The sequence below is a fragment of the Lissotriton helveticus genome, chromosome 1_1 (assembly GCF_964261635.1).
Source record: "Lissotriton helveticus chromosome 1_1, aLisHel1.1, whole genome shotgun sequence".
Taxonomy (NCBI): Eukaryota; Metazoa; Chordata; class Amphibia; order Caudata; family Salamandridae; genus Lissotriton; species Lissotriton helveticus.
The window spans coordinates 1,265,589,770-1,265,613,356 of NC_136057.1; the positions used below are offsets into that span (position 1 = coordinate 1,265,589,770).

A 23,587-nucleotide genomic window follows, 5' to 3' on the forward strand; every position below is an offset into this window, starting at 1 on the left:
CATATGTATTTTATCGTACTTCTAGTGTAAAGTTACTATGGAATTCCCACCTTAGAGACAGGGAATGATTCAAACAAGCAAATCCATGAAAATATGCAATGCTGGAGAAATTATGAAACTATCTTTTGACGTGAAATGCAAGACCTGCCTCTTCTGGAGGGCCTGGGTGTAAAGCTTTAACAGTGAAGTCGAAAAGTTACTGTATGAAGACTACAACAGGTGTTAGATAACCACTTGAGAGGTTAGCACTCTGAACAACTGTCTAGGTGACAGAGGTAAGGTAGGGACTCTTCTTGAGAAGGAAGGAAAGGTAATGCCAATTAGAGTGACAGTCAGAAACACTATATTATGTGTGTTTCATTACAGGTGCTGTGTAGGCAATCCACATTGTGAAGGATAAAGGTTGTTAGGACTCCGACATGGTTGGAGATCATGAAGACTAAACCAAGAGTTGTTTTGCTGAATAGAAATTTTAGGAAAAACAAACATTGGATCAACTTAGCACATGTCGAGTCTTTACCAAACATTTCAGGGCATTGTACTAACAAGAAATTATTTAAGACCAGGATCACTTTTCCTACCTTTTGAGAGAGTTGTCCCACCCTGTCCTACAACAACACGCTAATCAGGCCCTTTTACATCCCATTAAACATTAGGAAACAGTTAAAGCAATTAAGTTTGAAGGAGGCAAAGTGTCTGGTTCATCATTGCCTACTGAATACCCCAAGGGTCTAGATTGTCCTCAATCATAAACATCATCTGCAATGAACTCCTTGTAACTCACAGATAGAAATCGAAATCCATCAGCAAGGTGACACCACTCTAAACAGCTAATGCTTCAAGATGTCCAACACCTTCCTAAAACTTAAACCCCCTCCCACCCACAAAAACATCAAAAACTGATGGATTTAGGCTGAGATCTCTGTACTTGGGGTGAATGTTTGACATCATTCAGCATTCCGTCCGTCAATTGCTCTTTTTGCATTTGTTACCCTAAGATGGAAGAGTATGCCAAGACGTGGGTCCAGTGCTCATCATGTCACTGTAGCCAAGCTAGCCTAGCTGACGAGGGGTGATACTCCAAAACAGGACCCAAGATACTGGTTTGCAGTCCAGGGAAGACCTGGCCTGGAAGTTTAGGCTGGACTGTTCCCATGAGGAGCAGGGTCAAGACTGATTTGCATATGGCTGGGTCTAAACTGGAATGGCATGGTGTGGAAGCACCACCATGCGGGCAAACTCCGCATCATTCCACATGTAGACCTCCCCCCTCACTCCACAGCCTCAGAGGGGTGACGGGGCAGGATGTCCGCTGGGTTGGCAGTGCCAGGGCTGTACACAACATTAATCAGTATGGCAGCAGCTGAACAGCACAACGCTCAATCCTCGGTGGGGTGGCGGCATGCTGTACCCGCAAACAGACATCAGCGTTTCATGGTCAGTTACAACTCAGAACTCTCTGCCATACATATAGAGATGAACGTAGAGACCTGCCCACTTAATAGCCAGCACCTCACTCTCAATTTACGCATACTGTGCTTCAATTGCCTCTGCGTGCAAATGCATGGGGTGTCCACACTCCAGGGTTCTCTTCCTGGGTCAAGACTGCACCTAGTCCAACTGGATTAGCATCAACCCCCAATTCCATGGTTCTATCAGAGTTGGAAATACGCCATGGTGGTGTCAGTCCACAGTGCCTCATTAATGTCCTCAAACACCTTCTGCATCGCAGGGCCCCACATCCATTTGACATCAGTCTTTGTGAGAGCTCTCAAAGCTTCTGACAGTGTTACTAAATGCGGTAAGAACTTCCCACAATAAGTCACCATCCCCAGGAACGTCCGTGGGGTTCTTTGGGGCCAGTGCCGATTTAATGGCTGCTGACTTTTGAGGATCTACCTGCAAAAACTTCCTCAAGAAAATTAATCCAAATAACTCAATTTGAGGCTCGAAAAATTAACATTTGCATTTGTGGAGCGTCATCCTCTGTAGTGTCACTTGTGATGTTCTGCCAGAGTGGGCAAGTAGAAGAGAATATCATCACTAATATTAAGGACCCTTTCAAGCCCAGAAAGTGTTTCCTTGATGGCATTTTGTAACACTACGGCGGCTGAGGAAATCCCAAAGCTCAGTCTCTTATATAGCCTTAATCCCAAATACATTTAAAAGTATGTGATGTAATGACTGTCCGGGTGCAGCTCTAGCTGGCGATAACCTGCATTTAAATCCAACTTTGAAAACTACCTTGCTCCGTTGAGGTCAGCAATGATATCTAAAGTCGGGGTGAAGTGTTGCTCCCAACGGATGGCACGGTTGGGCAGCCTCATATCCACACAATGTCCTATCGCCCCACGATGATGGGCTTTCCAGTTATCACCAGAGGAGATGGACAGGGAGTAGGTAGTCACTTCTTCAATAATGTCCATGCTTTCAAGCTTCTCCAGCTTTGCATCCCCGTGCTCACAGATTAAATGGTTTAGTTCTATGTTGCAATTCGGTAGCCTTCACAGTAGTGTCAATATGTAGATTTACTGGGGCCCCCTTTTGACGGCCGAATCCTTTGGACAGCTGAGGAAACGCATCAAGGATGTGATCCGCTAGCAGGTCACAAGCCACCTTAGCGAAAAACACCAGTCCCTAGTCTTCTACCATGCTGCAGCCTAGCAATGTGCCTTTACCCTCCTTGGTCACGTGTAACAGCGTCATGACCTCTCGGTTCTCTAACCTTACTGCCACATCCATGGCACCCAGAAGTAGAAAAGGCTCCGTGCCACTAGAAGTATAGATCTTTGTATTGGATGGCCACAGCTCTAGTCTGGGACACAGTCTTGGGTACTGCTGTTGGTCAATGACATTCACTGATGGTCCAGTGTCGATTAGAGCACGCTCCTTCGTGCCCATGATCATGACATAATACATAGGCTAGAGGCGCCTCCTTCTCGGTCCCGGCGCTGCAAACTAAATGAGGAACACCTCCTCTTCCTCCTCAGGATCCTTCCCTCTGGCTGTTCTTTGTCCTTCCATTCACGTTCCTATACCAGCAGCAGCGAGGTATCATCAACAGACAGCTGTCTCAGAGCCCTCAATAGAGGTCTGCAGTCTCGTCGCCCCGTCATTGCTTTGACACATCCTGGCAAAGTGATTCAGCCTATGGCACGCCCAGCACGTGCGTCCGTTTGCAGGGCATATTTCTGCAGGGAGAGGTTCCCACCCCCAGTTTCCATATGGCACACCCAGGTCCAAACTAACCATGCGCCTTTGGGGTGCTGTTCGGGTGTGCAGTGCGTCAACGGATTACACTTTGACCTGTGCTCCCTTACTGCCAGAGGGCTGTCCCATTCCTCTATGGAGAGCTGCTTCCATCTCATCCGCTCTGGCAGATCATACATGTGCAACATTACCAACATTTCCTCCATCTTGATCCCTGGGTGCTAGAGAATCAGCCCCTTAGGGTCACTGACCGGCACCCCTGTATTATCTGTGCCCTGACATCCTTGGGCTGATCATCACCAGTGCAGGTGCTTGCCAGTGCCTGGAGGCGGGCATAGAAGGCATTAATGGACTCTCCTTTGCCTTGCCTGATACTGCTTTAATCTTTCAAAATGTGGGTTTCACCATTATGGCAGTGTCCTAACCCCTCACACCCCGTGTTTGGGAAGTGCTCAAACAGTTAGTATATTTCGTCAGCCACAAAATGTAGCAGCAGGGATCTCTTCACTACATCGCCTCTCCTGCTCATGGCCCTAGTTCTCTAATCAACCTATCCAGGTCTTACACCTGAGTGCTACAGTTGCTGAGTGTCAACTCACTGAACACAGACAGCGCACCCACTCCCACATGTGAGCTTGTGCCACCTCCTGCAGAAGGCACTGGATGACTCCCTGCCGCCTGGGTGTCATCTACCATCCTCTGATCAGGGCCACCGAGTAACTCTCGGTGGGTGCAAATTTGTCTGGTGCAATGCCACCTTGCTGCCACAGGCTTGGGCCTACGGACCTCTCTACTGGGTTTCGTGTCAATGTCTGCTTTTCCCCTGATGCGCTACTGCTGGGGGATTCCTAGTCCCTTATATCGCTGTGACTCCGCACTTTACCGGTATATTACTACTGTCTTTTATTGTTGTTGTTAGTTTGTGTTCATCGCCCGTTGCCTATCCCCTTTTTTTCCACCCTGGTCCTGATTTCTTTTGATCAACTCAGTGTCTATCTGCCCACATTCAGGGTCTCCTCAATTCCTTGTATGCCTCGCCAGCAGCCTCCGTGGCCTGAGCCAGCACTCGCCGTGCTGATCGCAGTGGCCCATCATCTCTCCCTTTCTCTGCAACTGCAGCAGAGACCCTGCCTCCTACTCTGCGCAGAGCCACGGCCACTACTCAAATCAACGCAGGTATCACCCGACACCCATCATAGTTCCAACATGGGCTCCAAACCACCCTAGTCGCCAATGTACTTTGGGTCCCTGGTGGCCGATATACGGATAGGCTCCGGCCCCAATTAAAGACATCAGCTCATAAAGACTACTGACCACGAGTGGGCAGCGCCCCCTTCATTAATTTATTGGCTCGGACGCGCCTGTCTGCACCAGGGCATGCCGACTAAGTCTAACCTACGGAGTCCCCACAAGCTTAGTACATCCAACACCGCAGAGGGTGGGGGAGGGGAGGGTGTTAAATCAACAGAGAATGGGAGGAGAGCTGGGATGAAGGAGAGGGACTATAGAGCATGCACTCTGAGTGTGTGTCATTAAGTTTAAATAACAAGCATTGGCATAGCCAATAGGTCTCGCTTTTGGGACCTTATAAGTATTTAGTTATGCAGCACAATATCATTGGTGCAACAACATCAGCTGTTGCATGGCTAAACACTTATAAGGTCCCAAAGGCGAGACCTATTGGCTATGCCAATGCTTGTCTTCACTGTCCTTAAATCCCTTGACAAGTCCATCATGTTGTACTTGACATGTTATGAGGAATTGGCAACGTGCATGTTTCATTGGTAAGCTTGCGAGCTAACTCACGTTTTCAAAACTGTTTACTGAATTGATTTATTTCAAACAACACTGTTTACTGAATTCATTTATTTTAATCCGTTGGAGATGCTGGTGATTGAACACGGGGCCTCATACATGTAAAGCATGCGTTCTACCACTGAGCTACATCCCCTTCCGTAGTGACGTGCTCAAATCGGAAGTATTGAGGAAACAAAAGCGGCTGTGATCTTTCACACTCCATGAGAGCTAACTGACGCTTTTAACACAGTTTACTGAATTAATTTATATTAAGCGGCACAGTGGTTTAACAGAAATCAATTTTCGGGAAATACAGATATTTAAAAATAAATAACAAAACGTGGAGATGCTGGGGATTGTACCCGGGGCCTCATACTTGCAAAGCATGCGTTCTACCACTGAGCTACATCCTCTTTCGTAGTGACGTGCTCAAATCAAACGTATTGAGGAAACAAAAGTTACAGTGCTGTTATTTCTGAATGGTAGTGAAAGAGACACAGAAAAGCGAGATAGCGTGCCGGGACAATAAAATAATAGCAATCAAGAGAGCGCTCTCTCCTGTCTGCTTAAGAATATGACATAATACTTGGTATCGAGATTTGTTTATCGCATCTCCTTTGCCCGTCTTTTGAAAATAAAGTTATATGAAGAAACACAGCAGCAGATCTCAGGGTTACGTTCTTTATGAAATGTTTTTCAGTTTGTAGCTTTTACTTAAATTTGAAGAAACGTTAACATATTTTCCTTCAGCGCTTTGCCCGTTTCAGGAGCGCTGCGCTTTATCTACTTGTTCAGAGCGCTTCGAACCAATATTCTTCAAGCACGCTGAAACAGAGAGCACCTTCGAGAAATTGTAAACAAACGGCGCTGTTATTTAATAAAGGCCTAAGGGCATGTTGTGTCAGAGGTGGGAGGTGTCTGGAAGCGGCACTGTTACTAAATAAATCAAGGAGCACAGCCATGCTGTGACGGAGGTGTGAGAGGTCTGGCAGGGAACAGATGGCCTGGCCGTGAAGCAGGGGGCGGGGCAGCGCTGGGGAAGCCTGTGGGAGGGTGATTGATGCCTTTGATGTGGGGAGGGAGGAGAGCCTTTTGCGAGCCTTGTGCAGGAGAAATGAACAGATGTCCGTGAGGTGTGGGAGGAGTGCCTGATGCGCGTGCTTGCTGCTGTCACGTGGTTCACGTGAACTTAAAGGAAACCGCAGAGCAAGAAGCCCTTAGTTTCACGAGGATTTTGGCTACTTGAATTCTCGCTTCGCTCGATGCGCTTGCGCGCATCCATAGGTCGCGAGACCTAAAAAGGAGTACCTGCTGGCCAGTGGATGGACACTGGACACAGGAAGCACTACTTGGTTCATGAGCCACGGCAGGGACCAAAGACCATGAAGAATTTTAAGCTCAGGAGGAAGCCGGACGCCAGGAGGAGCAGCTGCCCAATGGGAAGCAAGGAAACAGTTACATGGGAGCCAGCCAATGGAAAGTAAAGGTAAGTAATGGGCGGGCTCTAATCCAATTTTAATATATATATTTGTAGCTACAATCACTTTAGCGGCAGCATATGTGAAACCTAAAAAGCGCTTTTATGCCCTTGAAGGGCCCATTATAATTTTTAATTGAGTTCACAAATATGTAAAAAAAATAAACATACAGAAAATATTCAGTTTTTGTCTGATAAAATAGGAACCAGCCTATAGGTGTTTTTTTTCTGTGTGTATAACTATTAATGAATAACCCGATATTTACGTTTTCGAAATACAAGGTCTCTGATGAAATAGGTCTTGTAATATGATGCAAGCATTTTATAACTAACCACTGCATGGCACACATTACACCTCACTTTCATGTAAAATAAAAGGTTTCATCACCACCTGAAAAAGTAATTTTGCTAGAATACTTCTATTCATAACCAGAAAACATATGCTGCTATTTTGATCAAGCATACAATGTTTGTCATATCAGAGGCAACTGAAAGAAAAAGGTTATACAGACATAAGATGGGATACTGTGATCTATACCTCATGAACACATTTTAAAGCGTGACATTCCCGGGTTTCACTCATGAATGCTGCTGTGTGTTCTTCAGATAGGAGGAGGACATCATGTGTTCTGAAATGAGGTAATCAACTATCAAATTGTTAGGACTTCAATGACAGTTGTACACGGACTATTCCTTACCTATTATCTTTCCCTGGGTACATCTGAGTGTACTCAACTCGGTACTTTTTGGCAAAAAGCATGAAGGCATTCATTGGTCTTTTGCACTTGATGGGAGAAGTGGCACTTGCAGCAGTTGTTATTCCTGAGTTGTTGCTTTTTGCAGCTTTGCTACACAAATAATTGTACGGAAGCTGTGGACTGGCAGACATGCAGTCTTGACTATATTCTGATCTCTCAAAGTCTGGGCTGTTGGCTCCTCCACCAGATACCGAAGCGCGGCGTTGGCGCGCCATGCTGCTTAGCACATAAACTGCGGAGGAATCCATCGGCGTAAAATCATAACTAAAACGAAGAAAAAAATACCTTTAAGAGGATTCGCATACTCTTAGTGCTCATTCCCTTTACCCACACCAAATAGCCAGAATTGCCCATAAATACCACAAGCAGGACAGAAACGTTTTCAAAAAGAAGGTGGTAGCTTTAAAAGATTTCTATCAACCTTCTGGACATACAACATTATGTCTGCAAATATTCCAACCAATGGCAGTCGCCTTGGGTGGCATTCAAACCCAACATTCTTCACCACCTGTGCCACTAAACATCCCGCTGCTCCTATGACTTTCCTACCAATGTACCCCATCCACCTCACATAATTCCGGTTTTTGTTAATGCACAGCATAGATTACAAGGAGATCAGAGGGTGGATGTTGTGAAGGAGGGAGAGGAAGAATTAATCGCTTGAGTGCGGGCAACATAACATTCACGTATACATCATGACCTGTAGTGCAAAGAATGTGAGTGCCACATCCTCGCACTATAGATAGGGAAACCCTCTGAAGGGGTGGGTGCCAGTCCATCCTTGCAAAGAGTCATACCTCTTCACCCCTAAAGGACAATAGTCATTCTGCCCCCACTCCTAAACATGTTATGGTATTTGTATAGCGTGCAACTCAACCAGGAGGGTATCCTGGTGCTGAAGCAGAAGCAGGAACAGGGGGGGTGCTAGGTCAAGAGCCACTTCATTTTTTTTTGTTGCAGAATTGAACAACAGAGGAGGCGGCATGATGTGAAGGGGCAGGTCGTACCATGATTTAGGAACCAGGTATGAGAAGGCATGACTGCCAGTTATATAAATGCTCCAGTTTTGGGGAAGAAAGCATACTAGACATCAGGGGCTATGTTACTGAAAGTGCTTTGGGGCCTCAAAGGACATTTGTGCCAGCTCCATGAGCCCATGGGAACTTTGATATTATAGAAGAGGCCACAGATGTTTGTGTAGCGCCTGCTATTAAAATTGATCACACAGAGGCACATCTTGCACCTGCACAATTAGGAGGGGCTGTTTTCACATTTGAATGGGGGAATAGTTCATTGCAAAGGAGGGAACACTGTGCCTGTGCAGTAATACAAACGTGGGCTCAAAAGCAAAAACCTGTTAGGATGCATACTGACTGAGTCAGTGCACCTCTTGGGAAAGAGGCACAAAAGATCCCAGGATCCCCCGTCCACTCACTAAAAAGATGATAGCCCATCACCAGTGAAAAGCAGAGCAGCAGTTGCATTGCACAGCCCTGTGTATCACAAATGTGCTCTCACCAGCGCAAGTGCAAACCATCAGAGTTGCTGCCTTCATGGAGGTTAGTGTCTCCTCCCCCCCCCCCCCCCCCAGCATCTAGTGTCTGGTGTAGAATTCAGTTTAGGAAATAAAAATGGGTTGGGTGGGCTATCCAAGCATCAGTCCACAGGCCCCATATCCCTGGTAACTAAACAGTCTTTCTGACCCCCAAAAAATGCTCTAACTGTAGTGTCAGACCTGTCGATGTCAGGGTGGTCTACTCAAAACGTTCTGCTTTCCTCCATTTTTTCTGCTTATCGTTTTTGCTGGCATTAGGCTATGGCACACTTTAGCAGTGCTAAAGTGTATGTGCTCACTTCTTAAAACATGGTAAAGTCACTTGTCGCCAATTGGCATATTTAATTTCCTTATAAGTCCCTAAGTAAAGTGGTATGACATGTACATAGGGCCTGTAAATTAAGCGCTACTAGTGGTCCTGCAGCACTGATTGTGCCACTCACTTAAGTAGCCCGTTAAACTGGTCTCATGCCTACCATTGCAGAGCCTGTGTGCAGTTTATAATCAACATATTGACCTGGCAAAATAAACTTTTTAGAAGTAGTACATACATACATCGTAGAAGAATTATCTTATATACTGGCGGATCTTGAAAAAGAGATCAAAGAAATTGAAAAGGAATTGGCTGACTATATAACAACTGATGAGTGGTCTAAAACCATTGAAGACATTAAAATACAATTGGATAAGCACACTAAAGAAATTAATGAGAGGAAAGTGAGGAAGTTCAGACGAGATACTCTGGACTACAAGTTGGACGAAGTTTATACGTGGGCGGAGGTGTATGCCCAAAGACGTAGAAACAAACCATACAATAATCAAACCGATACATCATCTTCAGGTAGTGATTCCTCTACTCGTCCAACTAGGAAAACCAACATTCCTACTACCGCCACTGTTCGACAAAATCAACAACAAGGTACAACTGAAACCTCTGAAACCTCTTCCTTGAGAGAAGATCCATCTACCTCGGTTCATTTTTTAGAATCAGGCCAGGACGAAAGAGAAGACCCAGGAGGAGCAAAAAACAAGGAGAAAGAAAAAGGGCCTCCGAACACACGAAGCACGATTCAGAAGGACAACAAACCCAAAAAAAACACCTAGTAATCAACATCTCGGATACCAATTTGACGCCACACGAAATTAAATTGTTAGAAAAAGATACATCCTTCATCCCCACAACGCAAACCAACTTACTTGAACTGGAAGTAAGCACTTTCAAACTTACACGAAAATTAAGATTGCGTCATTTTTTTGATAACTTCTTACCACCCACAACACAGGAAAAACCAGATCAACTCATGGGGTTACGCCCACACAGCACATACCAAGCGCCGTGTAGCCACAAATGTATAGACTTATTTGAAAACCTTGTAAAACGCGATCTTACTAAAATCAACTACAAAAGGAAAGTCACAAAAAACATCACACAAAAAGATCAAGACACTCAAGAAGATTGCTACCAATAAGGACATAAAATGCTTAAAAGCAGATAAAGGCGGAGCCCTGGTCATTGTTAACACTGGAATGTACATCAGAAAAATAACCGAACATATCATGGATGAAAACACTTACATGAGACTGGAAGCTAACCCCACTACCCAATTCAAAGAAATGCTTCAAACTATCGTTATCAAGGGATCATAGATGACCGCACCAAAAGGTTTCTGCTTCAAGAATATCCCAAGAGCCCGTCTATACACATGACACCGAAAATACACAAAAACAGTGAAGACCCACCGTTCAGGCCGATAGTGTCTACGAAAGGATCTCTACACGAACCCGTGGGGAAGTTCCTAGATAGGCACCTTCAGCCTTTAGTCACCAAAATGAGAAGCTACGTGAAGGACACTACAGATTTTTTGTTAAAGCTATCGGAAGTTTCAATCCAAGCAGATGAACATCTTGTCCTGTGCACCGCAGACGTCAGTGCACTATATACCTCCATCCCTCATGGTGGAGGTATAGAAGCAATTGAGAAGGCCATCCTTAACAGCAACATTGACCCCCCGATGCAACAGTTTCTGATGGAACTTATGATATTTACATTATACAATAGCTATTTTGAGTATGAAAAAACTTGGTACCTCCAACTATCCGGAATGTCAATGGGGAACTGTGCGGCTCCCATGTATGCGAACATATACATGAAGGAATATGAAGAGACACACATCTATGGAGATGACAATTGGAACAGCCACACCAAATTATTTATTAAGTACATCGATGACCTATTTATTATATGGAAAGACACCAAAGCCAACTTGCAACAAGCCCACACTACCCTGAACACTTCGGATGAAAGAATTCAGCTCACCTGGCAAATGAGTGAGGAATCAATCAATTTTCTAGACTTAGTTATCACCAGAACTCCCAATGGTTTCAAAACTGACCTATACCGTAAACCAACGGATCGAAATAACACACTTCACTAGCTTCCACGAGGGATCATTAAAAAGACACCTTCCATTTTCGCAAATGTTGCGAGCTAAACGCGTCACATCTGACGAACATATGGCTGAACAACGCATAAATGAAATGAGTAATCGATTCTCAGAAAGGGGTTACCCTAAAACTATACTAGAGGATGCTAAGACACGTGTTCAAGCGATCAGCAGACAAGAGGCTCTTAGAAAAACTACAAAACCCAAAGACACCAGAATGGTACTAGTATCCAAATTCTCAACCATGAGTGCTACATACAAAAAAATCATATTAAAACACTGGCCGATCTTGGAACTAGAGCCCGACTTTAAAGATATGTTTAAAGAACCCCCGATATTTGCCTATACGCGGAGCAAAAACATCAAGGAAATATTAGCAAAACAACCCCTTACCACAACTGAGAACAAAGGCACACGCCCTTGTATGAACTGCAATAATTGTAATAACATCATTAAAGGGAATACCATCACCCACCCTATGAAAGGGAATGACATCAAATTAAACGTTAATGCCACGTGTGATTTCACCAATCTCATCTACTCATTGAAGTGTCCCTGTGGAAAAATCTATGTGGGGAAGACTGAGAGGAAAATCAAAGTGAGAATAAACGAACACAAATCAAATATAAGAACTAGAAATTAAAAATCTATTGTTGCCGTTCACTTTAATGAGCGAAAACACACAGTTGCGCAATTAAAATTCATGGTACTTGAAACCATCCTAAAAACAGAGGGTAGAGACAATCACTAACTTTTACTCCAGCGAGAAATATCATGGATCTACCGTTTACAATCTATGAAGCCCTTTGGGCTCAATGATAGAATTGAATTTAGTTGTTACCTATAACTAATGTTTTTTCTTGTTTACTACCATTAGTCCTGTCTTCAACCACATAAGTGTGGTTCTCTGACACTGTAGCTTTGCTGTGGCTTGTTTATAATACCCTTATTATTTACATTGATACTGTTCGCTAGTTTTATTTCGTTACTTCACATTGTTTTATTTCACACAACTTTATTGAGAATACACCCACATCGGGACTCATGACTTATACAAATTCTAACTTCCGAAATTCACTCAAGATGGCCGCCCTGATAGCCCGTCGTTTATCTCTATTAACCACACGTGACCAGTGTAACTAATCGCCTCGGTTTAATATGGGCACGTCACCGCGCTCTTCACTGTGACTCCATAGGACGCTCAGTGCAGCACATTGCGGACCCGGAGCATCATCATGAAACGCTGCATTATAGTCTGATGGGGCAGGTCTCCCATCGTAAGTAGTACCTTACGTGATGTCGTTATTCTTACAGCTTCGTTGATATTATTCACCGTACTACCGCAGCTGTAAGTAGCTTAGATACTATTGAGCACACAACTTTTTTAACTACTTCGAGCACTTTGAACCTTGTCTGGCCTCCAGTTATACACCGAGCACTTCTAGTACTGGCGTCTTCCCAACATGATAACTTGTGCACGCCCAAGATTTTCTCGTTTTTCTTTCACCGAGCACTATTTCCTATTTCACTGAACACTTCCAACACAGGCGGCCTCACGCGGCTGCATGAATTGGGACACCCCACTGTACGACACGTATTGTTCACTCTACATGTTAGCGGATTGTATGCCTTATTGACTGCTATATCTCCTTCATTTTTTAGAACTCCTTGAAAAAGGGCTACAAGCCCGAAATGCATTGGAGTTGTGGAAACGTGTATATATGATGAATAATGATGCAAAGATGATAACGTCGTTCATATGATATGTGGAAAATATCAGAAGATAACAATTAAACATTAACTTTGCAAAATCCAATGAACCCTGTATGGGAGTCAATCTTTGATGAACCCAGTGGTGTGCCTCACACAGGGATGCATTCATATGTATGCATGCACTACTTCTATTTTATCTGACAGCGTGATAGGACGTGTTAAATCAATTGAAAGATAAATCTTTCGACCCCACTACAATGCTATTAGTGGGTTTGGACGTCGAATCCTTATATACTAGCCTGCCTCAAAAAGAGACCCTTGAAATGCTAGAGGACGTTCTCTTCATGGAAGTTTGGAAATTTAATACACCGAGACACTTTGTTCTTGAATGCTGCCGGCTGGCGTTAACTGAGAACTATTTTGAATATGATGGCCAATTGTTCTTTCAGAGCCATGGCACTTCCATGGGGAGTGCCTTTGCTCCTTCGGTGGCAGGACTCTATGTGAGCAATTTTGAAACAAAAAATGTCCTGACATTAGACAATCCTTTCGTTTCCAGTATATTGTACTGGAAACGTTATATTGATGATGTCCTACTAATTTGGCGTAATGATCAAGATCTGAACCAATTCATGGAGTGGCTCAACACACGAGACCGCTGGCTCCATTTCACCCACACTGCTGACAAAGAAAGTACCGACTTTCTGGATTTAACCATCTACATAAAAGAGAACAACATTGAGACTAAAACCTTCAGAAAATCCACTGCAAAAAACAGCTTGTTATCATATAAAAGCTACCATCCTCAACCACTGAGAGATAACTTGCCATATAGCCAGTTTTTACGTCTCAAGAGGAATTGTAGCCAGACGAGCGACTATCAGAAACAAGCAAAAGAACTCAGTGAAAGACTTGTAAAAAGACAATACAAACCGTCTACTGTATCTAAATGCCGCAAGAGGGCTATGAACCAACCGAGAGAAAACCTTCTAACCACCTACGAAAAAACTACAACAGAAGATCTCACGACCTGTGTAACAACTTTCAGCCCTGTGACATATCAAATAAATAAATCAATCAATAAGAACTGGCATATCCTAAACACAGGTAAATATGATTGGCCAAAACCACGCTTTGCTAATAGACGAACCAAAAACCTTCGTGATTTCTTGGTCCACACTCGCCCGAAACAACTGAGATTGGAAAAGTCAATAAGAGACGTACACATGGCGCCGGTGACAGGACATTATCCCTGTGGATCATGCTTGGCCTGTAAATCCACATCTAGTACAAAAGCTTTACAACTGACACCCACATTGAACTGGATTCAAAAACAACACAGCAACTGCAATTCATCCCATGTGATTTACATGGTAACCTGCCCCTGTGAAAAAAAGTACATTGGGATGACGTGCAGAAAGGTTAAACTAAGGATAGGAGAACATAAGAGCAATATCCGCCTTCAAAAAAACACAACGAAGCTCTGTTCACATTTTGTTGAGCTGAAACATAGTATTGAAGAACTAAAATGGACTGTCATTGAAAGATTGCCTGAAAACACCCCTAATGTAGAGAAAGTACTTTATGAGAGGGAACAACGCTGGGTAGATCGTCTTAAGACAAATAAACATGGACTTAATGATGAAATTTCATGGCACCATTTTGCTCGATAATTTACACGGAGATTCTTTTGCTAGACGCACATGAATCCAAAAATCACCACATGTACTTTGAAAAGATAGATGGGTGTCATTTACATCGTAATTGGGAATTGTTTATCAGAGCCATTTCAATGACGTATATTTTTAAAAAAATGTTGAAACAATAGTGCCGTTTTCAAGAAATGTTGGTTATGACCTGAGTAATCTTATGAATGACATAGCCCGACATCACGAGCTTTCCATATTTCAGCTTGTCCTCTTTCTATAACGATGACATCTCATCACTAAAACCCCGCCGGAAACGTGGCTCCGGCGTCCGGAGGTCAGCGCCAGCACAAGACGCGGAATCAGTTTCCAACGCGGGTGAGGTTTTCACTGAAGCCCGTCACAAACACGGGGAACATTATGTAATCTTGTTAACTCTTGATACCTTTTTCAGCCTGGGACTCACTGTCCATACCCTCCGAGGGAGTACAATGATTTAATCTCAAGGTAAGACCTCGCACGAGGTATTTCCAATTTTACCCTCATATCTCCCCTGTCGTACACTTATTATTGCACTTGTTGTATTTCTCTTCCCAGGTTCACGACATATTTACCCAAAATTAAGGTATGAATTTGTTTTTTATTTGAGAGTTCTGATATAAGTACCCTTACTCTGCTCACACCATGTAGAGGGGCGATGACTCTAAATTTGTACACGACTTGACCAAAACGAAAGTTCTTTGTCAGACTTGATTAGTTTTCTGAATAATTGACATACTGTGACCGCACTAGCTCTCACTATACTGCCTTCCTTGTTTAATTTGTCACGAGTACTTTCATATAGAGTGTTTCTTTAAAATGTACCGTAATTAAATTTCTGTGTAAAAGGAGATTACACCGTTAGCATATAAATTAAATATGCCTTGACCACTATAAATAATAAGCCAGACACTGCCTTGTTTCTCTTCCTTAGGTGGAATATCCTGAACCATAGTGGGTAAGACTACTAGTTTTAAATCACCAAACTACTTCACAAATAGTGAGAGTATTTTTATTCATTTTTGTATATGTGTTTTTTCTGTCCTGACGAAAGCTCCATAGACCTACGGGCCAGTTGAGCTGAAACATGTCGACGTACTCCATTAAAGTGATATGCGAAGGACCCTTTACCCAGTCCTAAGAGCATACCCTCCTATCTATTTTACTATAGTTGTCCAACGACGTGAATAAAGTTCAGTTTGTAGATTGGAGACTATTTTTACCTTTTTGAAAACTTACCAGTGGGGTAAAACCTTTTCTCTGGATACTGCCACGATACACCAGAGATCGCCTCGGGCGAGGCTGGCACAGTATAACTTGTCAAACCCTATGACTATTGCCACAACGCCAGTGTGGGGCGGAGAATAAGATAAACCGCTACTCGTAAAACATGGCGTTTATGAGGGTTTTTCAATGTATATCTCCTGGCAAAGTGGTTACAAGTGTCCTATCCACATTTGATTTAAACTTTTAGCGTGATAGGACGGACAATCTTCCTGCGAGAGCACCCAATCTTATCAAACTTTTTCAGAACTTCATTCTAGAACTCGTACAAATCAGTAGCTGTGCACCCTCTATTTACTGTTTTGAAAATAAACTTTTTGCCAGGCCCAATTCTTCTTTTAGGTCGAGCCTAGAGTCAGCGCGCATGCGCTGCTTTGCGAGACTTGTTGAGGAGGAGTGGGAAAGCCCCGCCCACTCTCCACCCATATTTGCCATTGGTTTGTGTTATTGTCCTTCCTAAATGCTGGCTTCTGATTCGTAAATAGGCTTGTTAGTACCGCTTCGTCTTCATTTGTCAACTCACATGGCGACTGGCCCTTTTACTTAGGTTGTTACATGGTACCTGTTATTTTGTCTTTAAGCACTATTTTCTTTATGGAGTTTCTCTTACTGTAGGCACAACGTGCTTTGGTGCCTTCTTTACAACCCCACCCTCAATCCAGTTGTCTGTGCCTTTTTTACCCCCACAGCTGTGCCTTCTTTACCCTCCCCCCCTTCTTGTTGTTCGTGCCTTCTTGCCCCCCGCCTTCCCTCCCGTTTTCGTGCCTTTTTTACTCCCACTGTTCAATCAGTCTTTTGCATCACTGCAGGACACAGACACTGTGGAGCCAGGTGGCCTGCCCATTGGGGAACCCAACTGCTTTCTGGATGCGGGCAGGCCGGCCCTAGTCGCACTGCTGGAGTCTTCAAGGGGAGCTTTTGATGTACGACGTAAGTGGCAGTGATTCTTACTAAAGTGTTCATGGATAAATATTTGTATAAACATTTTATTAATGTATGCTTTGATAGTAAGAAGGCAAACCTTGGGCTTGCAGCTGGATCGATTACGTTGTGAATTAAGTCTGTGTTCTTCACTCTAATCCTGGAAAGTGTAGTAAAACCTACAGTAAGATTACTTTTCTGTAAAAGGGTGTTAACTCGCTCACCTGGCCGTGTTGTGAGGCAGCATAGTTCCCGGGTAGGGCCAGCAGCTGTTGTGCCTCTCTGCCTCCTCCCGATCGGCTGGAGGCCTGGAGGTGTTCAGACAAAAATGAGCCTTCATGATGACCCCAGGGGCCTATCGGACACCTCAGCAACCACATTTGTGAGCCCCCTCCCTCAGTGTTCTACACATAAAGGGGGCACCCTCTGCTTGTCAGCTCGAGGGTATGAAAGGGGTCACTATCCCTTGCCCCATAAGGATTCCTTACGTCTTGACACAACCATGAAAGGCTGCGCGTGACATTATATTCGTGACCTACTGGAGTGAGCGCTGGGTTCAACATTTTTGTCACAGTTTATTTCGTTTTCCAGTTCAGCGATTTTACAGGGAGATGCGTGTGTGAAAGGACATCCGCATAGCGGGTGGCAGGGCAACAGACTAGCCCCCAGAGAGGCGGCACATGAGCAGGTGCCCCTCAGAGGTGGGTGTCCCTGCTTTCTATGTTGGTCTGCACTGGTCAGCAGTTTCAGGGCGCTAGCGGGGGGCGTCAGATGATGCATTGATTCTATAGGCTCATTGTGGCCTTGTTAGACTATGTTGACTCCAATGATGGCCCAGTCTCCTTGAAGGGGGCAGTTGCATGCCCAGCTGAGGGGATGTACACCGCATGTGAGCAGGTCGTGTGCAAATTATATATAAACACTTGCTCGGGAAATTGGATCGTGTGTCAAACCCCCTGTATTATATTTAGACGGGAGAGTAAGATATCTTAATATGGGTACGCTGGGGGAGAGGATTCAGATACTCCATCGTGTAGTAAATTTACGTAGCTTCTCTATGTTGGGGGGAAAAAAATGAGGGAACATTGGCCTACAAAATAAGCCGAGCTTGTGGCAGTCATCAGTCTTTTAGGAAGCTAAAAGACCAGAACTGGCTTAGACCAGCTGGCGTGTAATCCCAGGCATGAACACATACTGCTTATCACATTAACGCCCGTCCGGTTAGCTTTACCGGTTAGCTTTACCGGGGACAGGGTGCAAAAGTGGCAACAAACAATGCCTTTCCCTATACAGTGCACAGAAGAGACAATGTGAGACAGCACAATGATCAAGGGCACTTTTCAGATGTAAAATAGTCCCTCGTGCAGGCTAAAGAACAGTCAATTTATAATTAGTAACAATAACGCAGCTAGGTTATCAAGCCAGATCTAAACGTCGAGTAAAAGTCGGAGCCTTTTAGGTTGGGGTAGAGAGTGTAACTGGCGTACCAGGGAAGAGGATGTAGCCTTACACGACTAGAGCTGCCGACTTTGGAGATGGGGAACTGGGTTCGAGCCTCCGTGTTAGCTCAGCATCCTGTGATTCTGGGCAAATCACAATCTCCCTGCGCCTACACAAAAAATGATTGTGTCCTTATGTAACGCAACTAGTGCTCATGTAAAACGCTGCAATACTTTTGGTTCGAGTTCGTGCTATACATATCTGCCAGAAAAAGCATTGCAATGCAATAGGTCTTGCATTTAAATGAGTTTGAGCTTTTGGCATTGCAAATGTAATTTTTTTTTATTTATGTTTTGGTTTTTAAAACATAAATGGCATTGTCATTTACAAAGCCAATAGCTTTAACTCGCGTAAATGCGAGACCTATTGCATTGAAAATGCTTGTTAATACATATAAGTCACCCCTGGGGTACAACCTGGACAGCCTAGAGGGCAGGATGCAATGTATTTAAAAAGTAGGACATGTACTTTTAAGTGTTACATGCCCTGGTAGTGAAAAATGTTCACTTCTGCAAGGCCCATCTATCCCATAGGATAACGTTGGAGTTTACTTATTACATTTTATAAGAGGAATTCCCAAATGGGAAGGGATTACCAGTTCATGTTTTGTCTCTCTAGAATCACAGTATAAAAACCCTAACATATGGTGAAGTCAGATTTTAAATTGCAATTCTGAATATGCCACTTTTAGAAAGTTGTCATTTTCTTGCCCTAGCAATTTGGTGCCTGCAGCCTGCCTCTGGTCACATGACGGTGTAGTTGGCAGTTGGGCTTTGTGTATTCCTCCTAGACAGCCTCACACAGTGGGAGCTTAAGTGAGACTAGAATGGGAAGGAGCAGCTGGGCCAAGCATCACTTACATCTGAATAGGCTGTGTCCTGTCTCCTCATAAAGGGCTGAATGCCCCCTGTAGTAAGTCTTGAGCCTGGGCCAGGAAAGCAAGGTAACTGTGCACTTTAAAGGTATGCCTCTAGAAGATTCTCCCCACTTCAAAGGCACAACTCGGTATAAATACTGGACCTCAAACAACCGCTTCTGGACCCGTGGATACTCTGCCAGGAAGGACTGCTGTGCTGCTGAATGACTGCTCCTCTGCTGTACTCCTGCTTTGCTATGCTGACCTGCTGCCCTTCTCTGGGTGAGAAGCACAGGACCAGCATCTCTTGAACCCAGAGTTACTCCCAGGGCTAGTTGGCTGGCTTCTTATCTGAAACCTCAAGAACATAACTGGCTTCTAACAACCTCACATCTGCACCTGGACACTTAAACATGGGAGTCTACCATGGTGCTACTCCAGTCCTGGACCCCTGGCAAGCGGGCTTAAGGTGCTTTGCAAGCCTCTTGTGGATCCGGCAGAACAATGCATCTCCTCTGCTGCGCATCTCCTCTGGGAGTTCTCTCCCATCTTGGAACTCGATACTGGAATGAGCTTCCCATGTCCTTGAGACGGTGCTTGGATAACTTACAATTCAGAAAGCTGCTTAAGACCACTCTTTTCTGCACCTGACCTTGCTGGAACTGCATCATACCCTCACGTTCCAGGATTTAAGGGACTCTGCTCAGCACACCTAACTGGGTCCCTGTAGCCGACCCTGTGCTCCATCGCAGTTGGCCTGAACTTGTGACTTCATCCCGGTCCAGCACGGCCAGCTATCTACAGTTGGCGCTTTACGCCTTTGGCGCTATTTACTCTAAAACTTTAAAATTCAATCTCTCAGGTTCTACTAATTGGATTTGTCATTTTGGTCAGGTTTTATTTATTAATATAAGTTGTATTTTTCTAACCTGGTGTGGGATCTTTTTGTGTGGTGTTTTTACAGGTTTACTATTTGAAGTGTTGCACACATACTTTACACATTGCCTCCAAGTTAAGCCAGGCTGCTCTGGACCAAGCGTCTAAGAGGTTGAGCACAGGTTAATTTGGTGTTTGCTTGTGCCTTACCATCACAAGGATTGTGGTTTCTGCTAGACTAGGACTCACATCTCAGTCACCAAACAGTATCTTACAAGTAGTGTTTACAATCAGATATATGGCCAATTTATCTAATTTTATTACTACATTTCTTGTGTTTGGTCTGGCAGATAGAGAGTAGGCAGAGGTTGGAAAACTGTAGGCAGCTTTTTGTTAAGGATTAAACAGCTTGATAACAGATTGCGCACAAACCATGTACAGTTGTATCGGCAAGGCAGAGGGTTTTGAATTGAGATCTCAATTTTACTGCCAGCTACTAGAGGGAATTCATTGCAGGTTAGATATCGTGTTGTACAAGGTCAAACAACAGATTAGCAGCAGGATTATGAACTACTTGGGATTTCTGGCAAATTTTTGGTAAATCCTGTGGAAGGAATATGCTACTTACCAGTATGCATCTGTTCTTGGCATAGAGGGCTGCAGAGTGGTACATGTATGAATAGATCGCCATCTGGTGTTGGGCTCGGATGATTGCACTTGTTTTTCTTCTGGAGAAGTCTTTGTCGTCATAGATGACTCCTCCTCTTGGTGTTAGTGCGCATGGGCATCGGCTCCATCCTTAGATTGTTTTGCCATAGTAGGGTTAGATGGAGTAGTGTAGTATAATACATAAAGATATGCCCATGTACGTGTATCTAAATAAGATAATGTTGGGACAGACACAGGTTTCCGGGGAGGCAGGGAGGGCATGTACCACTCTGCAGCCCTCTATGCCAAGAACAGATGCATACTGGTAAGTAGCATATTCCGTTCGAGGCATATGGGCTGCAGATGGTACATTTATGAATAGATTGTACAGCAGTTACCTCCCTAGCGGTGGTCACCAGTGTCTGTCGCAACTGTTTGAAATAGAGTTTTTAATACAGCTTGGCCCACTCTGGCTTGTTGTGCAGCCTGTACATCAACACAGTAGTGCTTTGTGAATGTATGTGGTGTAGACCAAGTTGCTGCTCTACATATGTCATCTAGGGGAATGTTCCCTAAGAATGCCATAGATGCTCCTAGTTTTCGTGTAGAATGAGCTCTAGGAGGAACAGTTAATGTTCTCTTTGCTTTAATGTAACATATTTGTATACATCTTACAATCCATCTAGCGATGCCTGCTTTAGAGATAGGATTGCCCTTATGTGTTGGGGAAAATGCTACAAATAGTTGTTTAGTTTTCCTGAAGTTTTGTGTTCTTTCTATGTAGTACAAAATGGCTCTTTTGACATCTAGTGTATGTAGAGCCCTTTCTGCTACCGTCTGTGGCTTTGGAAAGAAGACTGGTAGTTCCACTGGCTGATTGATGTGAAATGCTGAAATTACTTTAGGCAAGAACTTTGGGTTTGTTCTAAGAACCACTTTATTCTGGTGTAACTGTAGGAATGGTTCTTGTATTGTCAATGCCTGTAATTCACTTACTCTCCTGAGTGAGGTAATGGCTATAAGGAAAGCCACCTTCCATGTAAGGAATTGTATTTCGCACCTATGCATAGGTTCGAAAGGTGGCCCCATTAGTCTGGTGAGTACTACGTTGAGGTTCCAGACTGGGGAAGGTGGTAATCTTGGTGGAATGACTCTTTTAAGGCCTTCCATGAAGGCTTTTATCGCTGGTACTCTGAACAGTGATATGTGCTGCCTGTTTTGTAGGTACGCTGCTATAGCTGCTAGATGTACCCTGATAGATGTGTACGCTAGATTACATTGCTGTAAGTGTAATAAGTAGCAAATAATCTCCTTTGTTGATACGTCCAGAGGGTTGATATTATTATTAGTACAGTGTATAGCAAACCTTTTCCACTTAGCTGCATAGCATGCTCTGGTGGTGGGACGTCTCGCTTGTTTAATTATCTCCATGCAATTTGGGGGTAGATCTAAGTACCCAAATTCTAGGATTTCAGGAGCCAGATCGCTAGGTTCAATTGTGTGGGATCTGGGTGCATTATTTCTCCATGGTTCTGTGTAAGGTGCATGGGTAGAATTCGTAGCTTTTGATGTGGCACTTGTGAGAGTTGCAGGAGCGTGGTGAACCACGGTGGTCTTGCCCACGTGGGTGCTACTAGTATCATGGTCATTGAGTGTTGTTGTAGTTTTCTGACCACTAATGGGATTAGTGGGAGAGGGGGAAAAGCGTATGCAAATTTGTTGGACCAATTTATCCATAACGCATTGCCCTGCGACAGGTGGTGCGGGTACCTGGACGCGAAGCTTTGGCATTTTGCGTTCTGATGAGTGGCAAAGAGGTCTATCTCTGGCTGTCCCCATCTTTGGAAGAATGGCTGCAGTATTTGTTGGTGCAGTTCCCATTCGTGTATTTGTTCCGACTGTCTGCTTAAGATGTCTGCTATCTGGTTTTGGACTCCTGGTAGGTGTTCGGCTAACAGATAGATGTTTTGAGGAATGGCCCATCTCCAGATTTCCTGTGCTAGTCTGGATAGTTGGAGAGAGTGCGTCCCCCCCTGTTTTTGAATATAATACATTGCTGTCATGTTGTCTGTTCTGATCAGGACTGCTTTGTTGGTAACATGTATTTGGAAGGCTTTCAATGCTAGAAACACCGCTAGTAGTTCTAGGTAATTGATGTGCAGTCTTTTTTCCCTCACACTCCACCTTCCTTGTACTGTGTATTTCTCCATATGTGCTCCCCATCCTGTGAGCGATGCGTCCGCTGTTATTGTCACCTGTGGAATTGGTTCTAGGAACGACCGCCCCTTGGCAATGTTTGTTGTGTTCCACCACTTCAGAGAGCGGTGTGTGCGGTCGTCTACCAACACCAGATCTGTAATCTGTCCTTGAGCCTGATTCCACTGTGTCGCTAAGCATTCTTGTAGCGGACGCATTTGTAGTTTGGCATATGGTATTAGCAGTATGCAGGATGACATCATCCCTAATAGCTGCATGAACACTCTTGCTGGTAGTGAGTGTTGTGGCTGGAATCTTTGAATGATTGTAAGCATTGTTTGGATCCTGACTGGATTGGGGTATACTTTGGCTTTTTCTGTGTCTATAGTAGCCCCCAGATATTGTTGAACCTTGCTTGGTTGTAGGTGTGACTTTGTGTAGTTCACCGTGAACCCTAGCTGGTGTAGTAGCTGAATTGTCTTTTGTGTGTTTTGAAGACATTCCTCTTGTGACTTGGCCTTTATTAGCCAGTCGTCCAAGTATGGGAAGACATGTATTTGTTGTCTTCTTAGGTGAGCTGCCACCACTGCCAGGCATTTTGTGAACACCCTTGGTGCCGTTGTGACACCAAACGGAAGGACTTTGAACTGATAATGTTGTCCTTCTA

General features: G+C 44.2%; 1 protein-coding gene across 1 annotated transcript in view; it reads right to left on the reverse strand.

Moving 5' to 3' along the window:
- Positions 1-23,587, reverse strand: part of HBP1 (HMG-box transcription factor 1) — a 387,484-nt gene that overhangs the window by 90,526 nt on the left and 273,371 nt on the right. Inside the window, exon 10 of the mRNA XM_078680325.1 lies at positions 7,183-7,506. Coding sequence (XP_078536451.1) covers positions 7,183-7,506 — 324 coding nt within the window. The remainder of the gene's footprint in view (positions 1-7,182; positions 7,507-23,587) is intronic.